Here is a 26337-nt window from a genome sequence, read left to right as displayed (position 1 = left end):
TTCAGGAGCCTGCGCAGGGGAAACGTCTCGACATTCCAATCTGTACCCCTGGGATACTACTTGTAGGATTCAGGGGTCCTGTACGGTCTCAGCGTCATGCTGAGAGCTTGTCAGAAGCGGTGGAACGCTTCTGTTCCTGGGAATGGGCTGCCTGCTGCAGTCTTCTTCCCTTTCCTCTATCCCTGGGCAGATATGACTCTTATAGGGACGAAAGGACTGAAGCTGAAAAGACGGTGTCTTTTTCTGCAGAGATGTGACTTAGGGTAAAAAACGGTGGATTTTCCAGCAGTTGCCGTGGCCACCAGGTCCGATGGACCGACCCCAAATAACTCCTCTTCCTTTATACGGCAATACACCTTTGTGCCGTTTGGAATCTGCATCACCTGACCACTGTCGTGTCCATAAACATCTTCTGGCAGATATGGACATCGCACTTACTCTTGATGCCAGAGTGCAAATATCCCTCTGTGCATCTCGCATATATAGAAATGCATCCTTTAAATGCTCTATAGTCAATAAAATACTGTCCCTGTCAAGGGTATCAATATTTTTAGTCAGGGAATCCGACCAAGCCACCCCAGCTCTGCACATCCAGGCTGAGGCGATCGCTGGTCGCAGTATAACACCAGTATGTGTGTATATACTTTTTATGATATTTTCCAGCCTCCTGTCAGCTGGCTCCTTGAGGACGGCCCTATCTATAGACGGTACCGCCACTTGTTCTGATAAGCGTGTGAGCGCCTTATCCACCCTAAGGGGTGTTTCCCAACGCGCCCTAACTTCTGGCGGGAAAGGGTATACCGCCCATATTTTCTATCGGGGGGAACCCACGCATCATCACACACTTCATTTAATTTATCTGATTCAGGAAAAACTACGGTAGTTTTTTCACATCCCACATAATACCCTCTTTTGTGGTACTTGTAGTATCAGAAATATGTAACACCTCCTTCATTGCCCTTAACGTGTGGCCCTAATAAGGAATACGTTTGTTTATTCACCGTCGACACTGGATTCAGTGTCCCTGTCTGTGTCTGTGTCGACCGACTAAAGTAAACGGGCGTTTTAAAACCCCTGACGGTGTTTTTGAGACGTCTGGACCGGTACTAATTGTTTGTCGGCCGTCTCATGTCGTCAACCGACCTTGCCGCGTGTTGACATTATCACGTAATTCCCTAAATAAGCCATCCATTCCGGTGTCGACTCCCTAGAGAGTGACATCACCATTACAGGCAATTGCTCCGCCTCCTCAACAACATCGTCCTCATACATGTCGACACACACGTACCGACACACAGCACACACACAGGGAATGCTCTGATAGAGGACAGGACCTACTAGCCCTTTGGAGAGACAGAGGGAGAGTTTGCCAGCACACACCAAAAACGCTATAATTATATAGGGACAACCTTATATAAGTGTTTTCCCTTATAGCATCTTTTTTATATATTTCTAACGCCAAATTAGTGCCCCCCCTCTCTGTTTTAACCATGTTTCTGTAGTGCAGTGCAGGGGAGAGCCTGGGAGCCTTCCCTCCAGCCTTTCTGTGAGGGAAAATGGCGCTGTGTGCTGAGGAGATAGGCCCCGCCCCTTTTTCGGCGGCCTCGTCTCCCGCTCTTAACGGATTCTGGCAGGGGTTAAATATCTCCATATAGCCCCCGGAGGCTATATGTGAGGTATTTTTAGCCAAAAATAGGTTTTCATTGCCTCCCAGGGCGCCCCCCTTCCAGCGCCCTGCACCCTCAGTGACTGCCGTGTGAAGTGTGCTGAGAGGAAATGGCGCACAGCTGCAGTGCTGTGCGCTACCTTAAGAAGACTGAGGAGTCTTCATGCCGCCGATTCTGGACCTTCTTCTTGTTTCAGCATCTGCAAGGGGGCCGGCGGCGAGGCTCCGGTGACCATCCAGGCTGTACCTGTGATCGTCCCTCTGGAGCTAATGTCCAGTAGCCAAAGAAGCCAATCCATCCTGCACGCAGGTGAGTTCACTTCTTCTCCCCTAAGTCCCTCGTTGCAGTGATCCTGTTGCCAGCAGGACTCACTGTAAAATAAAAAACCTAAGCTAAACTTTTCTAAGCAGCTCTTTAGGAGAGCCACCTAGATTGCACCCTTCTCGGCCGGGCACAAAAATCTAACTGAGGCTTGGAGGAGGGTCATAGGGGGAGGAGCCAGTGCACACCACCTGATCCTAAAGCTTTACTTTTTGTGCCCTGTCTCCTGCGGAGCCGCTATTCCCATGGTCCTTTCAGGAACCCCAGCATCCACTAGGACGATAGAGAAATACAGTATAACTGACTTGTATACATATAATTTTAATGTTTAACTCACACCTGCCAGGGGTTCTTGACAATCATTTTACCTTTGTATTACATTCATGGGTTATATTATCCAGCTCCTCCTGCATGACTCGTAGCTTTGCTTTCAGAAATCTGATCTGCGCCTCTGCAAGATGGAAGCACACAATACTTGGAATACATAAACATACATACAGGTTTCCTTCACCTCACTTTAAAAAGGTATAAAATAATTTACAAAAAGACATGATGCACACTTTCCAGCTCCTTAGCATATTAGACTAATTATTGAAAACCAGAAGTGGACTTGTAGCAGTATTAAATGGGGAAAGCAAAGAGGCATTTATGCATTACCCTAGACATCTAATGATACTGGTAACTGGTTTGCAGTCTCAGGGCAGTGGTTCTAAATCTCAACTCTGGGATCCTGGCAGTGGAAATACCAACACTACTCTAAATATCGGCACCGGGATCCCAACATTGATCACTATCCTGGCGCTGGAGGACTTGATGGGCCGCCAGAGAGGTAAGCAACATCGGTGTGTGTGTGGGGGGTCAGGGTTAGGGCTAGACACCACCAGGGAGTGTTAGCATTAGGCTGCGGAGGGGGGAGGGTTAGGTTCAGGCTGTGGGTAAGGAGGGTTAGGGTTAGGCTGCGGGGGGAGAGTGGTCTCATATTTGTGCAATTAACTTGCGGAAATCAGTAACTTAATTGCTCTTTAATTGCTCCTATTTAAATGGAAAGCAGACATGGTAAAAGAACGAAAGTTATAACTTGACATTTCACATCTCTCAATCTGGCTTCCCGTACAATTCTGTAATACACTCATTGCAAGCCCATCCATTACCCTGAGAAGCGATTCAGCCATTATACAGGCAAGAAGTCTAAATGAGATTTTAATACTCCCTTCTCTGACTATACAGACTGTACTCTGGACACTTACATATAATAGGGCAGCATGCAGAGCTGGTGTGCACATAAAAAGGACTGTAGCCAGTGCAACAGGACAATACTATAGATGCTAGAATTCTATATGACAGTCCCATAACCTAAGATTACTTTTTGGCATACAGCAGACTAAATATGAGTTTCTGTAGACTAAAGCTTTTAATGACACTTTTTATTGATCACGGAAGACAAAAGCAGAGCATTATATGCCTCATATGTCATCTGCGTCAGCTCAGGGTCTGAGGTTCACTGTCTCATCTCCACTGCTGACACTGCAGCGCCATACCAAGGGAACACAGATGTAGTGGAGGTGACAGACATCCTCTACACGAGGCTAGAGGCGAACGCATTAAGCACTCTGACAATTTATAACCACACGGGCTTTGCTGCAATGTTGTCAAACCAATCAGCCAGATTCCTTTTTAATCAGTGGTGTCATTCTTGTTTTGTCACCCTCTATTTAACTCTTTATACTAAATAATATCAATATAGCACACTTATTACCCAGTACTTTATAGAGAAAATTTCAGTCATTCCCGCCACAAAGGAGCGTACAATCTATATTCCCTGTGACATGCACATACATACATACATACACACTAAGGTTCATACATACATACATACACACTAAGGTTCATTTTTGTCATATGTCAATCAACCAATCGTTATGTTTTTGGAGTGTGGGAAGAAATCAGAGCACCTGTTCAGATGTGGGGGAGAAACATACAATGACCAGATTTGAACTCAAGCCCTCGATGCTATGAGGCAGTATTGCTAACCACTTGTTACTCATAAGATCATATTACATCATACCAGACATCACCTATTTTGAAAACCTATATGTCTTGCACTTCATACTAAAGCAATCAAGAGTACACCCAGTGTATTTGTGAAATACTGCACTCAACAATTGTTGTACATGGTAAATGTTTGAGATCTCACCGAAGCTGATCAGAGATACTGCCCAGGACTCAAACACCAAACTAGAGCCACCTTTTTCACTTAGATGTAGGACAGTATCCCTGTGCTCATGTGTAATGCTTTACAGATAAAATGGTCTTCTGCGACTCCAAGTTCATCACATCTGCCTATTAACCACCTGACTATTTTTCCCTTCAAAACCATTCATATCGTTGTTTTTTTATATTTTGTTTTAAATTTAATATAGTTCAAAAAGTAGTTTTTTAAATCTATAAATATTATATAATGCACATCTGCAGAACGTATCTCCTCTTCAAGAACGGATGGACACGGTGGGCCGTCGCAGTCGCATGTGATCTGACCATACCAGTAAAGTGGTTAACGGTGGGGCTTTATTTCAGTACAGTGTCCCTGGATGTAAGTTGGGCTGGTTCTCTGTAACAGTAGCAAGTGTGTCTGAGACACATGATGTTCATACCAGTCCACAGTACTATAGCTTTTTCTGCTGGACAACAGAATAGGCTACAGTTACCAGCAGAGGTGTATTAAGGAGGGGGCGAGTGTACAGTGTCCATCACAGCCCCCTTCTCTCTAGTAAGAGGTAAATAACGATCAAATGGGCGCAGGATGTACATAGGTGTGCACCGCACACCCATGACCTACTATAGAGGCGCAGTGGTTACCAGGGAACTTTCAATTACAACATTTTTAATAACTAACAACAGCAAACCAATAATACATGGGTGTGGTCTAGAAGATCTACAGTATTTAGGTCAACAGTCAATAGGTCAACAACATACGGTCGACAGAGGTAAAGATCGACAAGTACAAAAGGTCAACAAGACAATGGTTGAAACAAGTTATTTTTCGATTTTTGGGTCAAACTTGTATGTTTGGTAATATGTAACCTCCATCAGTAGAAAAGTATGCTCACCACGCTTCAGGCAGGGTGGCTCGCTCCGCTACCACTGTGCTCGCCAAAGGTCACAATGCCCAATCGCAGTCCACATGGATAGTCAAACTAGCAAATCTTGGGAAAACATGAAAAAAAAAAAAGAAGCCCAAAAATGTGTCAACCATTTGCGTGTCAATCATTGTCATGTTGAACTTTTGTACCGGTCGACATACTGCATGTCAACCATATGGTGTCAACCTTTTGACTGTCTACTTAGACACTGTAGCTTTTTCATCCAGAAACTATAAAATATATTGAATACATGTCCTGTGTAATGGTTTAGTGCTGAAAGCAAAAAAAATAAATACCTGCACCAATTTCATTGCTTAGTCCGGGAATGACATCATCCTCAGTGCTTTCTGGCAGCTCCCCCTCCTCCAGTTTGCATTCAATCTTACTAATGGTTTTTGCAAGTGAGAAATCAGCAATATCTGTTGGAATTGCGACGTCCGTGGCAGCTCGTGTGTCTGCGGTTCTCGGCCGGGGCCTTGAAATAAATAAATAAATACATTTTAAAAAAAGGTATAATGCCCTTCAAACACTTGAACATTTCCATGTTACAAGACCAGAGAATTGTGATTAACAAGGAAATTTAAGAAAACAAAAACAAAATAATCAAAAAGATGTCAATACTACAATTACTAGTTTATTTCAATATTGTTTTTCATTATTACCGAGGAATTTGCTTTTTTCCATTCGTTGCAGAAAGAGACCTGTTCCGAGTGGAGGGTTTTGTACCTGCATTAGCATCATTCTGTAATATTAAAAAATGTCTTACTGTAAGTAGCAGTCCATATTTACATAGTTTCTATTTTTTTTATTCAGTTGGTTATATATGGTAAGTGCTGTGCAGTTGGATAATACAAAAAATGTCAGGAGACTCACAGTAATTCTGTGGACTGATCACTTTATTTTTGAGGTAGTTGGCACCCTGAAGTATGGGATGCTGGCGGACATAAGACCGGCGCTAGAATTCCGACACCTGTCAATGCTGATGCCGGAATCCCGAACGTATGTATGGCGGAGAGAGTTAGGGTTAGGCTGTGGGGGAAGAGTTAGGCATAGGCACTAGGGTGTGGGTTAGGCTGCAGTGTGTGTGTGTGGGGGGGGGAGGGGAGGGCACAGAGCGTTGTTAGGGTTAGTTTAGCTGCAGATACCTGTCAGGATTTTGGAAGTTGGGATGTTGGTGTCTATATTCTGACTGCCGCCGTCACGTATCCAACCCCTCTATTTAACCAGCTGTGATGTATTCTTGCATAACATTTTGGGGATATACAGTACTATTTCTATCATCAGATGCAACAACAGTGACTTTTCACATTTCAGGGTTCTACCTGATTTATTCACTTTAATATAAAGGTCTTTGCTAATGCATATATTAAAGATGACCATCCACTAAATTGCTGCTAGTCTGTGGAAGTTTTTCTTATGGTTTGGTTGACAACCTCAGATTGCTAGCTGTGCAGGGGAGCTCTGGTTTACGTTAAATTGTAGTGTGCATATAACTTCTGTATATTAGACTTTTGCTCAATGTCACCTGATCAATACATATAAATGCATGAGATACATTAACTATGTTTTCATAATGTATTTCTTTAAAGATCTACAAGATTATTTACAATGAGCATGCATTCTGGCAGCTGCTATAAAATCTCTTATAGTAAAGCAAAATCAATAATTTAAGTACACTATATACTAAAAGGTGTTGGGTTGTAATAAGCTCTTAGTAGGAGTGAAAAAAGCTCAAAGTAAATTAGCTATCAGCCCTCTTAGGAGGAAGCAGAGTGAAATAAGGACTGTCTTTTCTGTGGGATCCGGACTGAAAGTCGACAGTAACTAGGTCGACAATGTCTAGGTCGACCACTATTGGTCGACAGTAACTAGGTCGACAGGGTGTCTAGGTCGACAGGGTCTTTAGGTCGACATGTTCTAGGTCGACAGGTCAAAAGGTCGACATGAGTTTTTCACAATTTTTTTCTTTTTTTGAACCTTTCCATACTTAACGATCCACGTGGACTACGATTGGAACGGTAATCTGTGCCGAGCGAAGCGGTAGCGGAGCGAAGGCACCATGCCCGAAGCATGGCGAGTGAAGCGAGCCATGCGAGGGGACGCGGTGCACTATTTGGGGTTCCCGGTCACTCTACGAAGAAAACGACACCAAAATAACATTAAAAACTCATGTCGACCTTTTGACCTAGAACATGTCGACCTAAAGACCCTGTCGACCTAGACACCCTGTCGACCTAGTTACTGTCGAACAATAGTGGTCGACCTAGACATTGTCGACCTAGTTACTGTCGACTTTCAATACCACACCCCTTTTCTGTTGCTGCATCCTCTGCTTTCATGGCTGATTACATTTTCCTGAGACTTAAATTAGCAAAGTGAAGGCAGCGGAGGGGATGGAGCGGACGGGGGAGGAGATGGGGGAGCAGCGGCTGCAGCAGCGGAGGCTCACGGCAGTATCCACCCGGCTCCAGCAAGCGGGACGCCGCTTGCTGGAGCCGGGTGGACGCTGCCCCTGGGTCCCTGCTCTCCCCGCTGCACCCCCGTCTCCTGCTCTCAACTCACTCATCTCAATCGGATTGAGATTGTCGGAAACGGGGCTAAATCCTGTCGGGTTTGGCCCCGCTTCCGACAATGCACGCTGATTGGCGGCTGAAGCCACCGATCAGCGTGCATTCCAACAAGTCGGGTTTCCCGACTTGTCGGAATAAATGGGGCCGTAATGAATAGGTCAGAACCCCTTCCGACCTAAAACTGTTGTAAACTGCCGTCTTTACGATAACACGGCAGCTTCCGACAGTTATTGAATATACCCCTAAAAGTTCAATCTAAGCGTTCAATCATACTCCCATTTATCCGACAAGTCAGAAAATCTGACTTGTCGGAAAGCACATGGATCGGCTTAAGCCGCCAATCCACGTGTTGTCGGATTCGCAGCCAAATCCGAAAGGTTTTAGCCCCATTTCCAACAATGTCAATCCGACTTTAAAAAAAGTTGGATTGGCATCGTCGGGAATGGCCAAATGGCTGCGAACTGAATACTGCATTGTCGGATCCTTTCCGTCGGAAAGGATCCGACAAGCATTTAATAAACCCCCCTGGCTCTAACTGTGTGGAGTTTGTATATGCTCCCTGTGCTTGCGTGGGTTTCCACTGGGTACTCTGGTTTCCTCCCACAACCCAAAATAAAGTGTGTGTGTGTGTGTGTGTGTGTGTGTGTGTGTGTGTGTGTGTGTGTGTGTGTGTGTGTGTGTGTGTGTGTGTGTGTGTGTGTGTAATATAGATTGTGTGCGCTATATAAATAACTGGTAATATTTAATAAATAATATGCACAATTTAATAATGACATGGCTTACTTCTGGACAATTCTACTACAACAATAATTTAAAATGAGGAAAGGCCCAAATCAAATTTCCAAGTACCCTGTCCGTTTTACAAACCAATTTACCTTTGCATATGGGAATGTTAAAGTTGGCACTTCTGGGGAGAGCAGCTTTCTAGAAGAGAAACAATTAAATAAATAAAAATCAGATATATAAACATTCAAATAGGATCCTTTCCCTGCATTGGTTATAAGGCCCAATTGTATTAACCTGGAGTAGGCATAAGGAAGTGATAAACCAGTGATATGTGCAAGGTGATAAATGCACCAGCCAATCAGCTCCTTACTGTTAATTTACATATTGGAGCTGATTGGCTGGTGCGTTTATCACCTTGCACATATCACTGGTTTATCACTTCCTTATGCCTTCTCCAGGTTAATACATCTGCCTCGATTATACACCTATAGTCATAGGCATGTTTGCGATCACACTGCTCCCAGTCCTCTGACCTTGAGAGCAGCTGTCATCACGATCAGCAGTACTTACACCTAGGTGTAGAATATACAACTAAAAATGGCGTACAGTATGCTTATGTATGATTCAGAATAGGTATCAACCCTGGCTTACCCACCCATAGGATTTTTCTCTTGCATACACATGCTCATTGGCAGTTTCCACCCAGTAATTATGTGCAATTGTCAATGACAACATATTAAGAAGCGTATGAGTCCTATCACTTATAAGTGCTTAAAGAAGTGCATGCAGCCTAAGAGCTGAGTCTTTGCTTGTCAGACAGAAATCCTAGCTTCTCCCTTGTTTCCAGGCATTTGGTGGACACTTCAGTAGAATACCTGGACCATACCTAATATTGGTCTCCTAGCTTTTAACTTATTTTCCAAATAGCAAGTGCATAACTAACAATCTACAATGATTCGTCATGCATAAGTAACCCATGTCCCAATTGTTGGTCCTATTTCACTATTCCTGTTTTACCTTTTATAATCTAGTAGGTCTTCTTGTACAATTAAGGGAAATCCACAGAGTGGGTGAAAACAGTCCTGTAAGCAGGAAAAGTAGTGCATGAGGATAAGAAGGAAAGAGTTGAGTGAATAAATGCAATTTTGTTTATTGCTTTGCATCTTATTCAGTGTCCTGAAGACCAAGTCAGTGGTTGACTGTGTCAAAGACAATACAAAGGTAAGGGAGCTAAGCAGCCTCCTTTATACTTAGCAGTAATCAAATTAATGAAAGCTTAAGATAATGTCTAGTCTCTAGAATTGTGAGAACAAAACTGAGGAGCATAGGATTATCAAGCTCGGTCCTCAGAACCCCAAACCGTTCACATGTTCCAGGTCACCTAGTAAGTGCACAGGAGTACTTAAAACTCACTAACACATTTTAAAAGAGCCACAGGTGAAGCTAATTATTTCACTTGCGATTCTGTGAGGAGACCTGGAAAACATGCACTGTTTGGGTTCCTGCGGACCAAGTTGATTATCTATGCAATTGGTTAACTGAGGAAATGAAGCATTAGAGGCGAGTGTGGTCAGGTCTCTCAAGAAGCATAAAGGGCCATGGGGGTTGAGCGAGACAGGGAGTACAATATACTATGGAAGTAGGAAATATTACTGTCACACGCCATAGGCGGCGTTCACCGTGCTTACCCCTGCGTACCTGCTGGTCTGTGTTGCGGCCTCCGCCTTCGGTGGTCCACGGGCTCCGGCGCCTGGCTGGCGCGGCCCCCGGCGGTTCCCCATGGGCAGGGCGCTGCCATGACACCCGGCATCACGTGGGCGGGGAGCAGGTGACGTCATCAGACTGTTCCGCCAATCCAGCGGAGGCGGGAGATTCAAAGGCAGACGCCGGGCAGCGCCTCGGCGCCTGAGTATCGTCTTTTTCCTCTGAAGTGGATGCCAGTGCTTCTGTCCTCGGCGGATCTCTCTGCAGCTTACCCCAGTGTCTCCGGCATTTCCAGGTGTCAGTTGTTGCACAGCTTCCAGCGTTCCCAGCCGCTGCTGGGTTCCACTGCGCTCTAGTCACCAGTGCTTCTTGGAGTCAGCGTGGGCTGCAGGTTAAACGTCGCTCTCAAGTTATACAAGTCCTCAGTGTCTTTAACCCTCGCTCTCCAGTTATACAAGTCCTCAGTGTCTTTAACCACCGCTCTCAAGTTCTTCAAATCATCAGTGTCTTTAACCACCGCTCTCAAGTTCTTCAAATCGTCAGTGTCTTTAACCACCGCTCTCAAGTTCTTCAAATCATCAGTGTCTTTGACCACCGCTCTCAAGTTCTTCAAATCATCAGTGTCTTTTAACCACCGCTTTCAAGTTCTTCAGTCACCAGTGTCTTTTGCCATCACTCACAAGTACTTCCTGGACATTTCTCCATACGCTCCTTCTCTGTTATGTGACATTGTGTTGCTCTCTTCCTGCAATAAAGTCCTTTAATATTTTCACCAAGCTTTACTGTCAGAGATTTGTATGAGGAAGACCTATATCAAACCATCCCTGTTCCGACCCAACTGTGGTTCCTCTCCCCTACCATCGGGAGAACCCCCGAGTTCATAACACCCCCAACCTAGGTCAGTGACAGTATACTCAGGCCTCATGGACCCGGGGGATCGGAGCCCAGAGGCAAGTACCATCCAGGACTTGATTTCTCGAGTACAAAGTCAGGAAGCAGCACAGGGCCAGGTGATGCATTATCTCCAGGAATTATCTGGCCGCCTGGATCAAATTCAGACTTCTCTGGCTTCAGTAGTACCGGCCCCAGCTCCAGTACCCGCTCCAGTGGTTGTCTCTAGTAATATTCCATCCTCCTCTGGAACCAGGTCACATCTTCAGCTCCCTACTCCTTCTCGCTATAATGGGAATCCAAAGAATTGCCGTGGTTTTCTCAATCAGTGCGAGGTACATTTTGAACTGCTTTCACATAACTTCCCTACTGATCGGTCCAAGGTGGCATACATTATTTCTTTGCTCGAGGGTTCAGCGTTGGATTGGGTGTCTCCGTTATGGGAGCGATCTGATCCATTGGTTTCTAGTTACATCAATTTCATTACGTCATTCCGGAGGATCTTTGATGAGCCCGGCAGGACGACCGCTGCCTCTGCAGACTTGCTTCGTGTCCGACAAGGCTTTCGTTCAGTGGGACAGTATGTGATTAATTTTCAGACCATAGCCTCAGAACTGCGCTGGAACAATGATGCCCTTCGGGCTGCCTTTTGGAACGGGCTCTCTGATCGTCTAAAGGACGAGTTGGTCACTAGAGATTTGCTGGATTCTTTAGAACAGTTGATCTCGCTCTGTGTAAAGGTGGATCTTCGCATGCAGGAACGAGGTGGCGAACGTAGTCGGTCGGATCGATCAAGGGTCCGATATCTTCCGTCTAAGCAAACGTTTATTCCAAGTCCTGATGAACCCATGCAGATTAAATCGATCCCGGCTGTCCCCAGAAGAACGTCAGCGTCGTCGTGAGGGTAGACTCTGCCTCTACTGTGGAGCTGCGGATCACTTTCTCAAGTTTTGCAAGTCACGCCCGGGAAACGGGCAGTCCTAGCTTGTTCCGGAGGAGTCGAGCTAGAAGTTTCTTCTAAACCTTCTCCGCCAGTGGACTGTTTACTCTCCGTGTCTCTGTTCTCCGAGTCAATTACCAAACCCGTTAAGGCTCTGCTGGACTCAGGGGCTGCAGGGAATTTTATTTTCCTTTCCTGTGCCCAGGGTCTGGGTTGTCAGCTACGGTCGGTCGAACGATCTATTACGTTGACTGCTATCAATGGTACCCAAATTTCTAACGGTCTGATTTCAAGTTGTACAGTACCAATCAAACTGCAAGTGGGAGCTCTGTATCAAGAACACCTAGAGTTCCTAGTGATTCGGGAGATGCCCCACGATCTGGTTCTTGGCCTTCCTTGGCTTAAACTTCACAACCCTCACGTTGACTGGAGTTCGACACAAATAATATCTTGGAGTTCTTTTTGTCATTCAAATTGTCTCACCCCAGTCTATCCGCTCCGTGCATCTTCCAGGTCAGATGAAGGGCTCATTCCGGAGGCCTATCGGGAGTTTTCTGACGTGTTCTCGGAGCAAGCGGCCGATCAGCTACCACCGCATAGACCCTGGGACTGCCCCATTGAGCTCATTCCGGGGAAAATGCCACCTCGGGGTCACACTTATCCCTTATCATTGCCCGAGACCCAAGCTATGTCGGACTATATCAAGTCTAATCTACAGAAAGGATTCATCCGCCCCTCTACTTCTCTGGCGGGGGCGGGTTTCTTTTTTGTGAAGAAGGATGGAGGGCTGAGACCATGTATTGACTATCGTGGTCTAAATGATGTCACCATTAAGAATAAGTATCCTTTGCCGCTCATTACGGAGCTTTTTGATAGAGTTTGCGGAGCCCGAGTTTTCACCAAGCTTGATTTAAGGGGAGCTTATAATTTGATACGTATCCGACAGGGGGACGCATGGAAGGCGGCCTTCAATACCAGGGACGGGCATTACGAGTATCTGGTAATGCCGTTTGGCCTCAGCAACGCCCCTGCCGTCTTCCAGGGGTTCATTAACGAAGTCTTTCGGGATATGCTATAGCGAAGTGTAGTGGTATATTTGGATGACATTCTGATATTTTCTAAAAATCTCACAGAGCACAGAATACAGGACAAAGAGGTACTTCTTCGATTGCGAGAGAATCATCTTTATGGCAAGATTTCCAAATGTACTTTTGAGGTTCCTTCTATTCCATTTCTTGGTTACATAATTTCGGGCACGGAGCTTCGTATGGATCCAGAGAAACTCACTGCCATCCGAGATGGACTCAGCCTCTTTCCTTGAAAGCGGTACAACGATTTCTGGGCTTTGCAAATTACTACCGGAAATTCATAAAGGGATTCTCTACCATCGTGGCACCTATTACTGCCCTAACCAAGAAGGGTTCTGACCCAAGTCATTGGTCCTCCGAAGCAGTAGCAGCGTTCGCTCAGTTAAAGGCAGCCTTTATGTCCGCTCCAGTCCTTCAACAACCAAATTTTTCAAAACCATTCTTCTTGGAGGTTGATGCTTCCTCGGTAGGCATAGGTGCCGTGCTTTCGCAGTACGCTCCAGATGGGAAGTTACATCCATGTGGTTTCCATTCTCGCAAATTCTCTCCTGCGGAACAGAATTACACCATTGGAGACAAAGAGCTTTTGGCAATAAAATCTGCCTTGGAGGAATAGAGATATCTTTTGGAAGGTGCTAAACACCTAATTACAATTTTCACTGATCATAAGAATTTGCTGTACCTCAAGACGGCCCAGTGCTTGAATCCCCGTCAAGCTAGATGGGCGCTCTTCTTTACCCGGTTTTCGTTTGTTATTAAGTACCGGGCTGGGACTTTTAACACCAAGGCTGATGCTTTATCCCGTTCCTTAACAGCTTCGGATGAGAAGAATTCCGTTGAGAAGGCTTTGATTCTCAGTCCAGTTTCTATGTCAGCGGCTCCTACCGCTTTGGGTCCTCCTCCCAGGAGAATGTCTGTGCCAGCTAAATTTCGACCAATGTTGTTGCAGTGGGCTCATGTTTCCAAGTTTTCCGGTCATCCTGGAGTTCAAAAGATGTGGGAGTTTCTACGAAGGTCTTACTGGTGGGACACTATGAAGAAGGATATTCAAGATTATGTCAACTCATGTCCTCAGTGTGCTCAGCACAAAATTCCTCGTTTGCCTCCTGCGGGGTTATTGCATCCACTGTCCATTCCTCAGAGGCCTTGGACCCATATCTCTATGGACTTTGTCACAGAATTGCCTCTCTCCAAGGGTCACAATACTGTCTGGGTAATTATCGACCATTTCTCTAAGATGGCACATTTTGTACCTTTGACTGGGTTACCATCAGCTCCCAAGTTGGCTTTGTTATTTATCCGAGAACATTTCCGCCTACACGGCTTACCTCAGGAAATTGTCTCTGACCGGGGGGTACAATTCACTGCAAGATTCTGGAGAGCTCTCTGTACGGCCTTACAAATAAAACTCAAGTTTTCATCTGCTTACCATCCACAAACCAATGGGCAAACTGAACGCATCAATCAAGATTTAGAGACTTTTCTCCGTGTTTATCTTTCTCCTTCGCAAGATGATTGGGTGCAACTGTTGCCATGGGCCGAGTTTGCCCATAATCATCTGTACCACTCTTCGACTGGTGAGTCCCCATTTTTCATTAATTATGGGTTCCATCCTCAAGTTCCTGAATTACCCATTTGTCCTCCGGAGGATGTTCCTGATGCAGCCTCTACTCTTCGGCACTTCAGCCAAATTTGGAGTCGAGTTCATGCTAATCTCAAGAGAGTTTCCGGCCGCTATAAGTTCTTTGCGGATAGGAAGCGACGAGCAGCTCCCCAATACAAGGTTGGTGACAGGGTATGGCTTTCCACCCGCAACCTCCGGTTAAGGGTGCCCACTATGAAGTTCGCCCCAAAGTTTATTGGTCCTTACCCCGTGTTACAAGTTCTCAACCCGGTTGTCTGCAAATTGGGATTGCCTTCCCACCTCCGGATACCAAACTCCTTTCACGTCTCTCTCCTTCGCCCCCTTGTTTTAAACCCGTTCCATTTAAAGTCCCCGAGGCCAACCTCTACAGAGTCTGAAGATGGAACGGACTTTGAAATCAAAGCTATTCTTGACTCTCGTTATCTTCACAAGAATCTACAGTATTCGGTGGAGTGGAAAGGTTTTGGCCCCGAGGAGAGGAGCTGGGTCAAGGCTACTGAAGTTATGGCTCCCCGACTGGTGCGGATTTTCCATTCCAGACATCCAACTAAACCTGGAAAGTGTCCGGGGGCCACTCCTGGAGGAGGGGGTACTGTCACACGCCATAGGCTGCGTTCACCGTGCTTACCTCTGCGTACCTGCTGGTCTGTGTTGCTGCCTCCGCCTTCGGTGGTCCACGGGCTCCGGCGCCTGGCTGGCGCGGCCCCCGGTGGTTCCCCGGGGCAGGGGCGCCGCCATGACACCCGGCATCACATGGGCGGGGAGCAGGTGACGTCATCAGACTGTTCCGCCAATCCAGCGGAGGCGGGAGATTCAAAGGCAGACGCCGGGCAGCGCCTCGGCGCCTGAGTATCGTCTTTTCCTCTGAAGTGGATGTCAGTGCTTCTGTCCTCGGCGGATCTCTCTGCAGCTTACCCCAGTGTCTCCGGCATTTCCAGGTGTCAGTTGTTGCACAGCTTCCAGCGTTCCCAGCCGCTGCTGGGTTCCACTGCGCTCTAGTCACCAGTGCTTCTTGGAGACAGCGTGGGCTGCAGGTTAAACGTCGCTCTCAAGTTATACAAGTCCTCAGTGTCTTTAACCCTCGCTCTCAAGAAATACAAGTCCTCAGTGTCTTTAACCCTCGCTCTCAAGTTATACAAGTCCTCAGTGTCTTTAACCCTCGCTCTCCAGTTATACAAATCCTCAGTGTCTTTAACCACCGCTCTCAAGTTCTTCAAATCAGTGTCTTTAACCACCGCTCTCAAGTTCTTCAAATCATCAGTGTCTTTAACCACCGCTCTCAAGTTCTTCAAATCATCAGTGTCTTTAACCACTGCTCTCAAGTTCTTCAAATCATCAGTGTCTTTGACCACCGCTCTCAAGTTCTTCAAATTATCAGTCTTAACCACCGCTCTCAAGTTCTTCAAATCATCAGTGTCTTTTAACCACCACTTTCAAGTTCTTCAGTCACCAGTGTCTTTTGCCATCACTCACAAGTACTTCCTGGACATTTCTCCATACGCTCCTTCTCTGTTATGTGACATTGTGTTGCGCTCTTCCTGCAATAAAGTCCTTTAATATTTTCACCAAGCTTTACTGTCTGAGTCCTGTATGAGGAAGACCTATATCAAGCCATCCCTGTTCCAACCCAACTGTGGTTCCTCTCCCCTACCATCGGGAGAACCCCCGAGTGCACAACACCCCCAACCTAGGTCAGTGACAATTACAGATGTTAGTTAAGACCGGGATGCAAGCAACAAAGAACTTATTTATAGCAAAATGGGAAGATAAGGTGAGAATAGATGCATGGTGGCTCCTTTACCATTAGATACATTTGTGAACCAAATGTACACATGAAAAAGGCACACACAACAAAAAGCGCACATATATACTGTATATATGTTGAATCACATGTATTTTAAGATAAGTCCTGCTGCAAAACATCTGCTATTTTCCCCCTTTAAAACAAAACAGAAATCTTTATTCCTGCAGTAGCAGAAACAGATATGTCAGATAGGTAATGCCAACAGACAACCCTAAGACCCCCCAGCTGGAGGGATCAATAGGCCAATCAAAAGTGTCCAAATAGTGCTACTGAAAGCCAAACACACATATATGCAAGACTGCATGAACAGAATGATTTAAAGACATATTTACATCCTAGAAAAGGCCTCATGCATATGTTTGCCTTCTGCTTAATTATTGGCTCATACGAATCAATCAGTGGACACTGCTGGTAAACTTTGCAGAGAACAAACTTTATTTGCAAGTTTCATAAGGGAGTTCAAATGAAATGTTTTATACTTCCACTGGGATTTTACATAGATTCAAACTGCCAGACAGGCTACGTATTTATGCATTCATGTTTTGCATTTTTTATTGGATTGCTAACCATTTAATGCCATGATTGCTGATGCTTGAACCCAGTTTAACAATCTTAGTAACTTTAACTCAAACAGTAATAATTTACTAAAATGACATCAAAGATGCTAATATATGTTCTTTCCCCCTTGAAACCCTGGTATTATGAATAGTTTCTGTTAGATTTTAAGGGACAGATGTACGAAGCCCTGAAGAGTGATACATTTCAGGGTGGTAAAATACCAACCAATCAGCTCCCAACTGTAATTTTTCAAACGCAGCCTGTAACATGGCAGTCAGGAGCTAATTGGCTGGTACTTTATCACCGTGAAATTGATCTCTTTTCAAGAATTAGCTCATCTTCCCCTCCCTGAAGCTTTATGCCTAGAAATGAAAAAAAAAATTAAAAAGTGTACAGTATACTAAATGACCGAAATATTGGACATCATTATAAGCAACTTAAAAATGAACTTGATTAAAAAACAATTAATTTTCTATAAATCCTCAAATTTGAGGGCAGAGAACACATTTTAGATGCTAAAGACAGCAGCAATTATAGAAAATATTCTGTTGTACTTTACTATCTAAAAGCAGTAATAAAACAAGTGTGGGTAATAGCAGACAGACAGAAGTAGGAAGGCCCTGCTGACAAGCTTACAGTCCATAGGGAAATAGGCATTGATACACAAGGATAGATGCTACATATTCCAGAATGGTCCAGCCAGATTGCAGAGGTTCTTGCTGGGCTGGATGATCCAGTCACTCAGTAATGTGTTCAATCTGTAATATATTACCCTCCTATGTAATGCTTAGTTTAAATGCAACACTGATGATAATTCAATATAATCTTATATCTGCCAATTTAGTTTCATATATTGGAAATTATTTTTGTTTAAACCAATTAAACACAGTAAAAAAAAAATGTTTTACCTCAAACTATCATCCTCATCTTCATCAAACAGTTTAACCTGTGTCAGAGTTAGTCGTGATAGCAGTTGTTGCTGATCTTTCTGTAATAACAAAGGAGGCGTTAAAATCTAATTTGTCTCAATGCTCATTCAGCACACATCTCCAACCAGTCATAGGAGACCTACTCTTCCTACTAAAATAGGACAATTTCATGCAAAACCTCAAACTGATTATCTTAAAGAAAAAAAAAACATTCACGTTACTGTTATATAGCTGGAACACGTCAGTATAAAAAGACATGCAGTGTCATCTATTAAGATACTTGCATGAGGAACTGCAGGGGGCATGGAAATGGACACTAGATACATAGTAAAGGGACTGCCATTATTGACTGTTTCATTTTACAAATGTAGGTCCTTTTGAAGCTGACAAGTAAAGCCAGTAGATCACATGTGAAACTTTCCATGCCAAGATGCACATGCAGCAGAACTATGGCCAGGCTCATAACTGGCACCATGTCTATTGACTCTCAGCTGTGTGAGATTTGGCAGGCATGGTAGAAGCAACAGTAGCCATCACTGTTGTTCCAGTTTAATAAGATCAGCAATTATTACGCACGCATGTCTTCATGTCTTGTAGCTGTAAGATGTCAATACCGTAGGAAGCTGTTTTTCCACTTTGAACTAGTACATTAATGAATGTGAAGGGTCAACATTTTTAAATTCCTCCCATCACCGCTGCCTGCCAATTTATTTATTTATTCATACCTTCCTACAGACACATCTAACCCATAACGTGTTGGTTAATGCTCTCTTTTTATAGCTGGACCCTTGTCCTACTTTGGCATTCTAGTCTAGTACAAAGTATCCACCTCACTGTGGGGCAGATTTATTAAGCCTGGTGAAATGATAAAGCGGAAGGTGATAACGCACCTAACTGTAATTTTTCAAACACCAACCTGTAACATGGAAGTTAGGAGCTGACTGGCTGGTGCGTTATCACCTTCCACTTTATCACTTCACCCAGCTTAATAAATCTGCCCCCTAGTACAGTCTTACTGAGTGCCGAAATGCATTCTCCTCTCCATGACTCACCTACACTGGCCTGTTCAGGCATAGTGAGTTACCCAACCAACGTTACTTTTCCAAAGCCTACCTAGTTTACCAGTTTAGATTTTTAAAAAATAACCTACAGATGTATCCTCATATATCTAGTCTCAATATGCCACAAAGCGAAAGATGCCTAGCGTGAGTGAGCCGACAAGGGTACACCAACTGTTTTTCATAACAACCTTTCTAAAGCTTAACCTTGGGAGTCTTGCATCAGAGACTCCCCCTCAATGGGTAGACGGTATCAGGGTCTGGGTGTTACCCTTCCTCAGGTTCTAGTTAGAGGGTGGCCAGGTGAGAAGTTTCCGTGTTCGGCATGGTTATCTATGTCATCCAGTGCTTGAAAGTGACAAAGCGATGGGGACTGGAAGTGTGGGGGGGGGGGGAAGGGGAGTCAAAGGCTTCACCAGAAGGGAGTTGGGGAGAAGGATTTTGCAAACTCATTTGCATGTTCCGCTGTCACTGAAGGATTGCCCAGGAATGTCGCTTCAGGTTAATTCTCAGAGGATACCATAGACGTTTAGAGACATTGCCTGGCTTTCTTTCCATGGCAAGCTTTATGTAAGAGGGAATATCGCATGGCGATGTGCCAATGATCATGGTTGCCCACGTGAGGAGTGTCTTGTGGAGAAGGAGACGATGGACCACTTCCTACTTGACTGTCCCTTTAACATAAAAGTTTATAAAGCAGTCTCAAGGGCCATTCGTATTCCGTGCATTTCAGGGCTGAGTTACCTTGAGTGGGTTTATGGAGCATTCAAAGGATATGGTAGCTTTAGTTTGACCACTATTTTTCTAATTAGCTTAGGTGTTAGATTTCACACATGGAGTGCACGGTGTCAGTTAACCCTCAGAAATAAAATCCTTCCCTGTGAAGAGGTAGTGGGTTTGATTCTAAATGAGGTGAGATGGATGATGGATCTGGACAAAGAAAGGATGGACGCTGTCAGCTGGTCTTGTTGGTGGGGCCATCTGAAGCCCCCTTGAGTGGGTGGTGGAAGTCCTTTCTGGGTCCAGCTATGAGGATTCTTTCTTTACTTTTCACACCCCTTAGATCTTGATGATGATTTTTTTTATTGAATTGGTTTTGCATACGTCTACTAAACTTTGCTCAGTTTCTCGGTGTATAAAAGTTTGGGTGTTAGGGTAATAGGTGATCATGTGTGTATTATTAATTATTTTGTATTTTATAATATGTGGTACAGTTACATTATAAAGCCTGTATTCTTTTTTGGCTGATGTACTATGTTATTTTTCCTTTATTTATTGTATATTATTGTATTTTAAATATGTATTTATTGAACTAATGTTTATTATGTATATTATGTTTCAATTCTTAATAAATAAAACCAACTGTTAGTGGAAGTAGGGGGCCAGGGAGGTGGAATCATAAGAGTAGACAGAGAAGGAACAGTTAGAGAAATAGGACAGCCAGGAGAATGCACTATCATGTAGTACAACCGAGTGTAGGATTTGCGGGAGGAGATGGTGGCCCAGTGTCAAAAGCAGCAGAGTGGACAAAGAGAATAAGCAGAGAGTAGTGGCCCTTAGATTTGGCAGCAAGGAGGTCATTGCTGACTTTCGTGAGGGCAGTTTCAGGGGAGTGGAGAGGATGGAACCCAGACAACTGTAATCTGATGTAACGGGGGAGGGAAGCCCCTGTCTCTGGTTCCCAGTGATCTTGTGTGGAGCAGTTACAGTACAGATATCTGTTGGGGTGGTGATTCTAGTAAATATTCTCCCCCTATTCCTATTCGTAACCTAGGCCTCCTTCCCTCCTCGCGCAGCCCCACCTTACCCTCTCCCAGTACCTAACCATCCTGTCCCACAGCCTATTCCTAATGTTGTTATGTTGCCCGTCGACATTTCACATTAACATGCACACCTGCGTAGCAGATTAGTCCCCACATTTCACTTTGACATATGTCATTTTCTGCAGTGCTGTCTGCCACAATGGACCTGGAGAGCGGCATCCTCCATGCAGTGTGTATCATGACAGCGGCAGTCACAAGACACATCAACAGGGAGTAAACAGATTGTTTCTAAACGGGAACTACTAGGGCTAGTTCCCTTTACCGGTGTTTGTTATAATAAAAATGTACCCCAGAAAGCGTCCCATAACAGCCCTAGTACCTGGAGCATGAACACATATCATAGTAAATTGAATCCCCATTGTAAGTGTTAAACAAACTGCACATAAAAAGAACATGAAAAAAAAATGAAACGGTTGCAAATGAAAACTCAAAATTTCTAATATATGTACATGGCAGAGCCGTAACTAGGTGTGGGCCAGCGGTGCGTTGTACACAGCGCATCTGCACTGAGGGCGCATCCGCTGGCACACACACAGTGCCGTGCCAGTACCATATTTACCGAAAAGTAATGTAAGCAGACACTCAGGACCCTGTTTACTGAGCTTGCGCCGCAAGGCGCTCTCTAGTCTCCCCTTTTCACAGTGTGCCGAGTGTGACGTGTCAGGGAGAGGAGCCGCTGCCAACATGAAAATAGCAGGTTGTGGTGCGCTGAGTGGACTGATGAATAGGCGAGATGCTTCGGGGGCAGGGGGTGCATATGTATATAGTAATATGTACTACTATCCCCCCCCCCCCCCCCCGGATCATCGGCTGCTGGAAGCACCTTCTACCCTGGACCGTCAGCCTCGCCCTCAACTACCACACTCTCGCCGGTCCGTACGCAACAATCATAGTACTTTCCCTTAAGGGAGAGGAGTTGACAAGAAGGTGGTGCGCCAGCCGGAGAAGGTGAGATGTGCACAGGACGGAGGCGGGTGAGGCGATAGCTGCATTACACGGTCGGCGGGGATACAGGGGTGAGTTTGGGGCAGCAGCAGCTGATGGTTCCAGGAAAGTGGGGGGGGAATGAGGTGTGAGGTAAGGGGGGGGATGTTTGCTAGCGGTAGCCAACGATTGTGGGTTTGGATGGGTTGGGGCAGGCAATAATGTGTGTGGTAGTTGTGGCCGACAGTCGGTCCTGGGTAGGGGGTGCTTGCTGTGGGGAGAGGGGGGGGGGAATTTATATTTCTCTATAGTATTAAATTATTCCCCATGTTAGTGTCAGTCACATCATGTAGCACTACATTTCTAGGCAAGTGTCAGTAGTTTTTTATATTCACTTTACATGTAAACTTACATAATACTATAGTACTAACACTCTTGTTCAGGGCTATAACTAGGTGTGGGCAGAAGGTGCTTTGCCCACAGTTCATTTGGCCTGTGGGCGCACCTACCACATGCACCAGATTGCCTATTGACCCCGTGTGCTCCGCTGACGGATGCTCCGGCCGTTCCTCCTGCTCCACTGTGTAGATCACTGACAGCCGCTGCGGCCGCTCCTCCCGCTCCCGTTTAGAGTGCTGAGGCCGCTCCTCCTGCTCCCACTCCCCTGTGTAGATCACTGCGCCCACTCCTTCCGCTCCCCTGTTAAAGAGTGCCGACATATGCTGCAGCCGCTCCCACACCCCTGTATAGAGCGCTGATGGCCCCACTGTAAATAATGCAAGTATCTACACTAACACTGCACTACACTACAATACAGTACACCCTCAAGGTAAGGGGGAGGATGTAAGGGGCTCTACCTGGCGTAATGTATATATGGGGCTCTTCCTGACGTAATGTGTATAATGTGCTCTTCCTGGCATAATGTCTACTATGGGTCCTACCTGGCGTTATGTGCATAATGGGCTCTACCTAAGGTAATGTATATAGGGCTCTTCCTAGCGTAATGTGCATAATGTGCTCTACCTGGCGTAATGTGTACAATGTGCTCTACCTGGCGTTATGTGTATAATGTGCTCTACCTGGCCATGGCCGGATTATAGGAGGGGCGACAGGGGCGGCTGTCCAGGGGCCCCCACACATTAGGGGCCCCCACAGTCTGTCCGCCAGACTCACCACTGCAATTGACATGAAAGAATTCTTCCTCTGCGGCGGCTCAGCTGTACTCTAACAGCAGCCACCGCCGAGGATCTTCTACACAAGAGATTTCCAGCGCCAACGTGGTGGGGTCCAGAGACGCTGCGACCAGCTCTTTCCTGTAGGATCTACTTGTGTGGAATACAACTTAGATTATTACAGCCTCTGAGTGCCGCCTCTTCTTTGTTACACTGCACCATTTTTATTGGAGGGCACCGGAGCAACGTTGTTAGTAAGGAGGGAGTGCCAGTACGCAGTAACTCTCTCTCTCTCTCTCTATATATATATATATATATATATATATATATATAGAGAGAGAGAGAGAGAGAGAGAGAGAGAGAGAGAGAGAGAGAGAGAGAGAGAGAGAGAGAGAGATATTACCACTTTGATCATTTAATTAATAGGGGCCCCCACAAGTTTGCTGCCCAGGGACCCCCACAGACCTTAATCCGGCCCTGTACCTGGCATAATGTGTATAATATGCTCTACCTGGCACAATATGTACAAGTGTCACTACTGTGTGATGTAATGTTAATTGGTACTATTATGTGACCACGCCCCTCCCCATGAAGCCACACCCCTCAACTTTTGCCACGCCCCTCTGACGCGCACTGCATATTTTAACTATGGGGTTGGGGTGCGCCGATGCGGTTTCTTGCACACAGCGCTAAAATGACTAGTTATGGCACTGGTACATGGTAATGTTTTATAGATTCAAAACAGTTACCTGCTGTAGACCAAAAGAGATCTACTACTTAGCGATCTAAGGACTTTCATGTCCTCGGCATTATCGAATAGAAGTAAGAAATAAGAAAACACCTGTCTAGCTTACTCACCATCACTTCTTCAGCTTTGCGTACAAGCTCAGCTGTTTTTGCTTCCAGTTCAGCATTTAATCGCCTAAATAAAAAATATATATCATTGGCAAGACTATGTTGTCATTGTTTATTTGTATGCAATGTATTTGGGTTATGATTCTCTCCATGTACCGTGCTGAGTAATATACCAACAATTTATAAAAAAAAAATAAGAATTTACTCACCGGTAATTCTATTTCTCGTAGTCCGTAGTGGATGCTGGGGACTCCGTCAGGACCATGGGGAATAGCGGCTCCGCAGGAGACAGGGCACAAAATTTAAAAGTTTGACCACTAGGTGGTGTGTACTGGCTCCTCCCCCCATGACCCTCCTCCAAGCCTCAGTTAGGATACTGTGCCCGGACGAGCGTACACAATAAGGAAGGATTTTGAATCCCGGGTAAGACTCATACCAGCCACACCAATCACACCGTACAACTTGTGATCTGAACCCAGTTAACAGTATGATAACGTAGGAGCCTCTGAAAAGATGGCTCACAACAATAAACAACCCGATTTTTTTGTAACAATAACTATGTACAAGTATTGCAGACAATCCGCACTTGGGATGGGCGCCCAGCATCCACTACGGACTACGAGAAATAGAATTACCGGTGAGTAAATTCTTATTTTCTCTGACGTCCTAGTGGATGCTGGGGACTCCGTCAGGACCATGGGGATTATACCAAAGCTCCCAAACGGGCGGGAGAGTGCGGATGACTCTGCAGCACCGAATGAGAGAACTCCAGGTCCTCCTTAGCCAGGGTATCAAATTTGTAGAATTTTACAAACGTGTTCTCCCCTGACCACGTAGCTGCTCGGCAGAGTTGTAATGCCGAGACCCCTCGGGCAGCCGCCCAAGATGAGCCCACCTTCCTTGTGGAGTGGGCATTGACAGATTTAGGCTGTGGCAGGCCTGCCACAGAATGTGCCAGTTGAATTGTGCTACAAATCCAACGAGCAATCGTCTGCTTAGAAGCAGGAGCACCCAGCTTGTTGGGTGCATACAGTATAAACAGCGAGTCAGATTTTCTGACTCCAGCCGTCCTTGAAATATATATTTTCAATGCTCTGACAACGTCCAGCAACTTGGAATCCTCCAAATCGCTAGTAGCCGCAGGCACCACAATAGGCTGGTTCAGGTGAAACGCCGATACCACCTTAGGCAGAAAATGAGGACGCGTCCTCAATTCTGCCCTGTCCGAATGGAAAATCAGATATGGGCTTTTATACGATAAAGCCGCCAATTCCGACACTCTCCTGGCTGAAGCCAGGGCCAGTAGCATGGTTACTTTCCATGTAAGATATTTCAAATCTACCGATTTGAGTGGCTCAAACCAATGGGATTTGAGAAAATCCAAAACTACATTGAGATCCCACGGTGCCACTGGGGGCACAACCGGGGGCTGTATATGTAGTACTCCTTTTACAAAAGTCTGGACTTCAGGAACTGAAGCCAATTCTTTCTGGAAGAAAATCGACAGGGCCGAAATTTGGACCTTAATGGACCCTAATTTGAGGCCCATAGATAATCCTGTTTGCAGGAAATGTAGGAATCGACCCAGTTGAAATTCCTCTGTCGGGGCCTTCCTGGCCTCACACCATGCAACATATTTTCTCCAAATGCGGTGATAATGTTGTGCAGTCACCTCCTTCCTGGCTTTGACCAGGGTAGGGATGACCTCTTCCGGAATGCCTTTTTCCCTTAGGATCCGGCGTTCAACCGCCATGCCGTCAAACGCAGCCGCGGTAAGTCTTGGAATAGACACGGTCCCTGCTGAAGCAGATCCCTTCTTAGAGGTAGAGGCCACGGATCTTCCGTGAGCATCTCTTGAAGTTCCGGGTACCAAGTCCTTCTTGGCCAGTCCGGAGCCACTAGTATCGTTCTTACTCCCCTTTGCCGTATAATTCTCAGTACCTTGGGTATGAGAGGCAGAGGAGGGAACACATACACTGACTGGTACACCCATGGTGTTACCAGAGCGTCCACAGCTATTGCCTGAGGGTCTCTTGACCTGGCGCAATACCTGTCCAGTTATTTGTTGAGGCGGGACGCCATCATGTCTTTCCCAATGGACTACAATCATGTGGAAGACTTCTGGATGAAGTCCCCACTCTCCCGGGTGAAGATCGTGTCTGCTGAGGAAGTCTGCTTCCCAGTTGTTCACTCCCGGGATGAACACTGCTGACAGTGCTATCACATGATTTTCCGCCCAGCGAAGAATCCTTGCAGCTTCTGCCATTGCCCTCCTGCTTCTTGTGCCGCCCTGTCTGTTTACGTGGGCGACTGCCGTGATGTTGTCCGACTGGATCAACACCGGCTGACCCTGAAGCAGAGGTTTTGCCAGGCTTAGAGCATTGTAGATTGCTCTTAGTTCCAGTATATTTATGTGAGAGACGTTTCCAGGCTTGACCACACGCCCTGGAAGTTTCTTCCTTGTGTGACCGCTCCCCAGCCTCTCAGGCTGGCATCCGTGGTCACTAGGACCCAGTTCTGTA

General features: G+C 45.6%; 2 protein-coding genes across 3 annotated transcripts in view; one reads left to right on the top strand and one right to left on the bottom strand.

The window, feature by feature from the left end:
- The window catches only part of TEX9 (testis expressed 9), a 162286-nt gene that overhangs the window by 95818 nt on the left and 40131 nt on the right, over window positions 1–26337 (bottom strand). For both annotated transcript variants that reach the window (XM_063926153.1, XM_063926152.1), the window contains exons 3-8: window positions 23819–23882; window positions 17963–18042; window positions 8574–8622; window positions 5791–5870; window positions 5425–5603; window positions 2357–2439 (exon numbers count right to left, since the gene is read on the bottom strand). In XM_063926153.1, coding sequence (XP_063782223.1) covers window positions 2357–2439; window positions 5425–5603; window positions 5791–5870; window positions 8574–8622; window positions 17963–18042; window positions 23819–23882 — 535 coding nt within the window. The remainder of the gene's footprint in view (window positions 1–2356; window positions 2440–5424; window positions 5604–5790; window positions 5871–8573; window positions 8623–17962; window positions 18043–23818; window positions 23883–26337) is intronic.
- Window positions 1–26337, top strand: part of ZNF280D (zinc finger protein 280D) — a 629515-nt gene that overhangs the window by 576823 nt on the left and 26355 nt on the right. The window lies entirely within an intron of this gene.

The sequence above is a fragment of the Pseudophryne corroboree genome, chromosome 6, assembly GCF_028390025.1.
Source record: "Pseudophryne corroboree isolate aPseCor3 chromosome 6, aPseCor3.hap2, whole genome shotgun sequence".
Classification (NCBI taxonomy): Eukaryota; Metazoa; Chordata; class Amphibia; order Anura; family Myobatrachidae; genus Pseudophryne; species Pseudophryne corroboree.
This window is presented reverse-complemented; position numbering and strand designations above follow the sequence as displayed.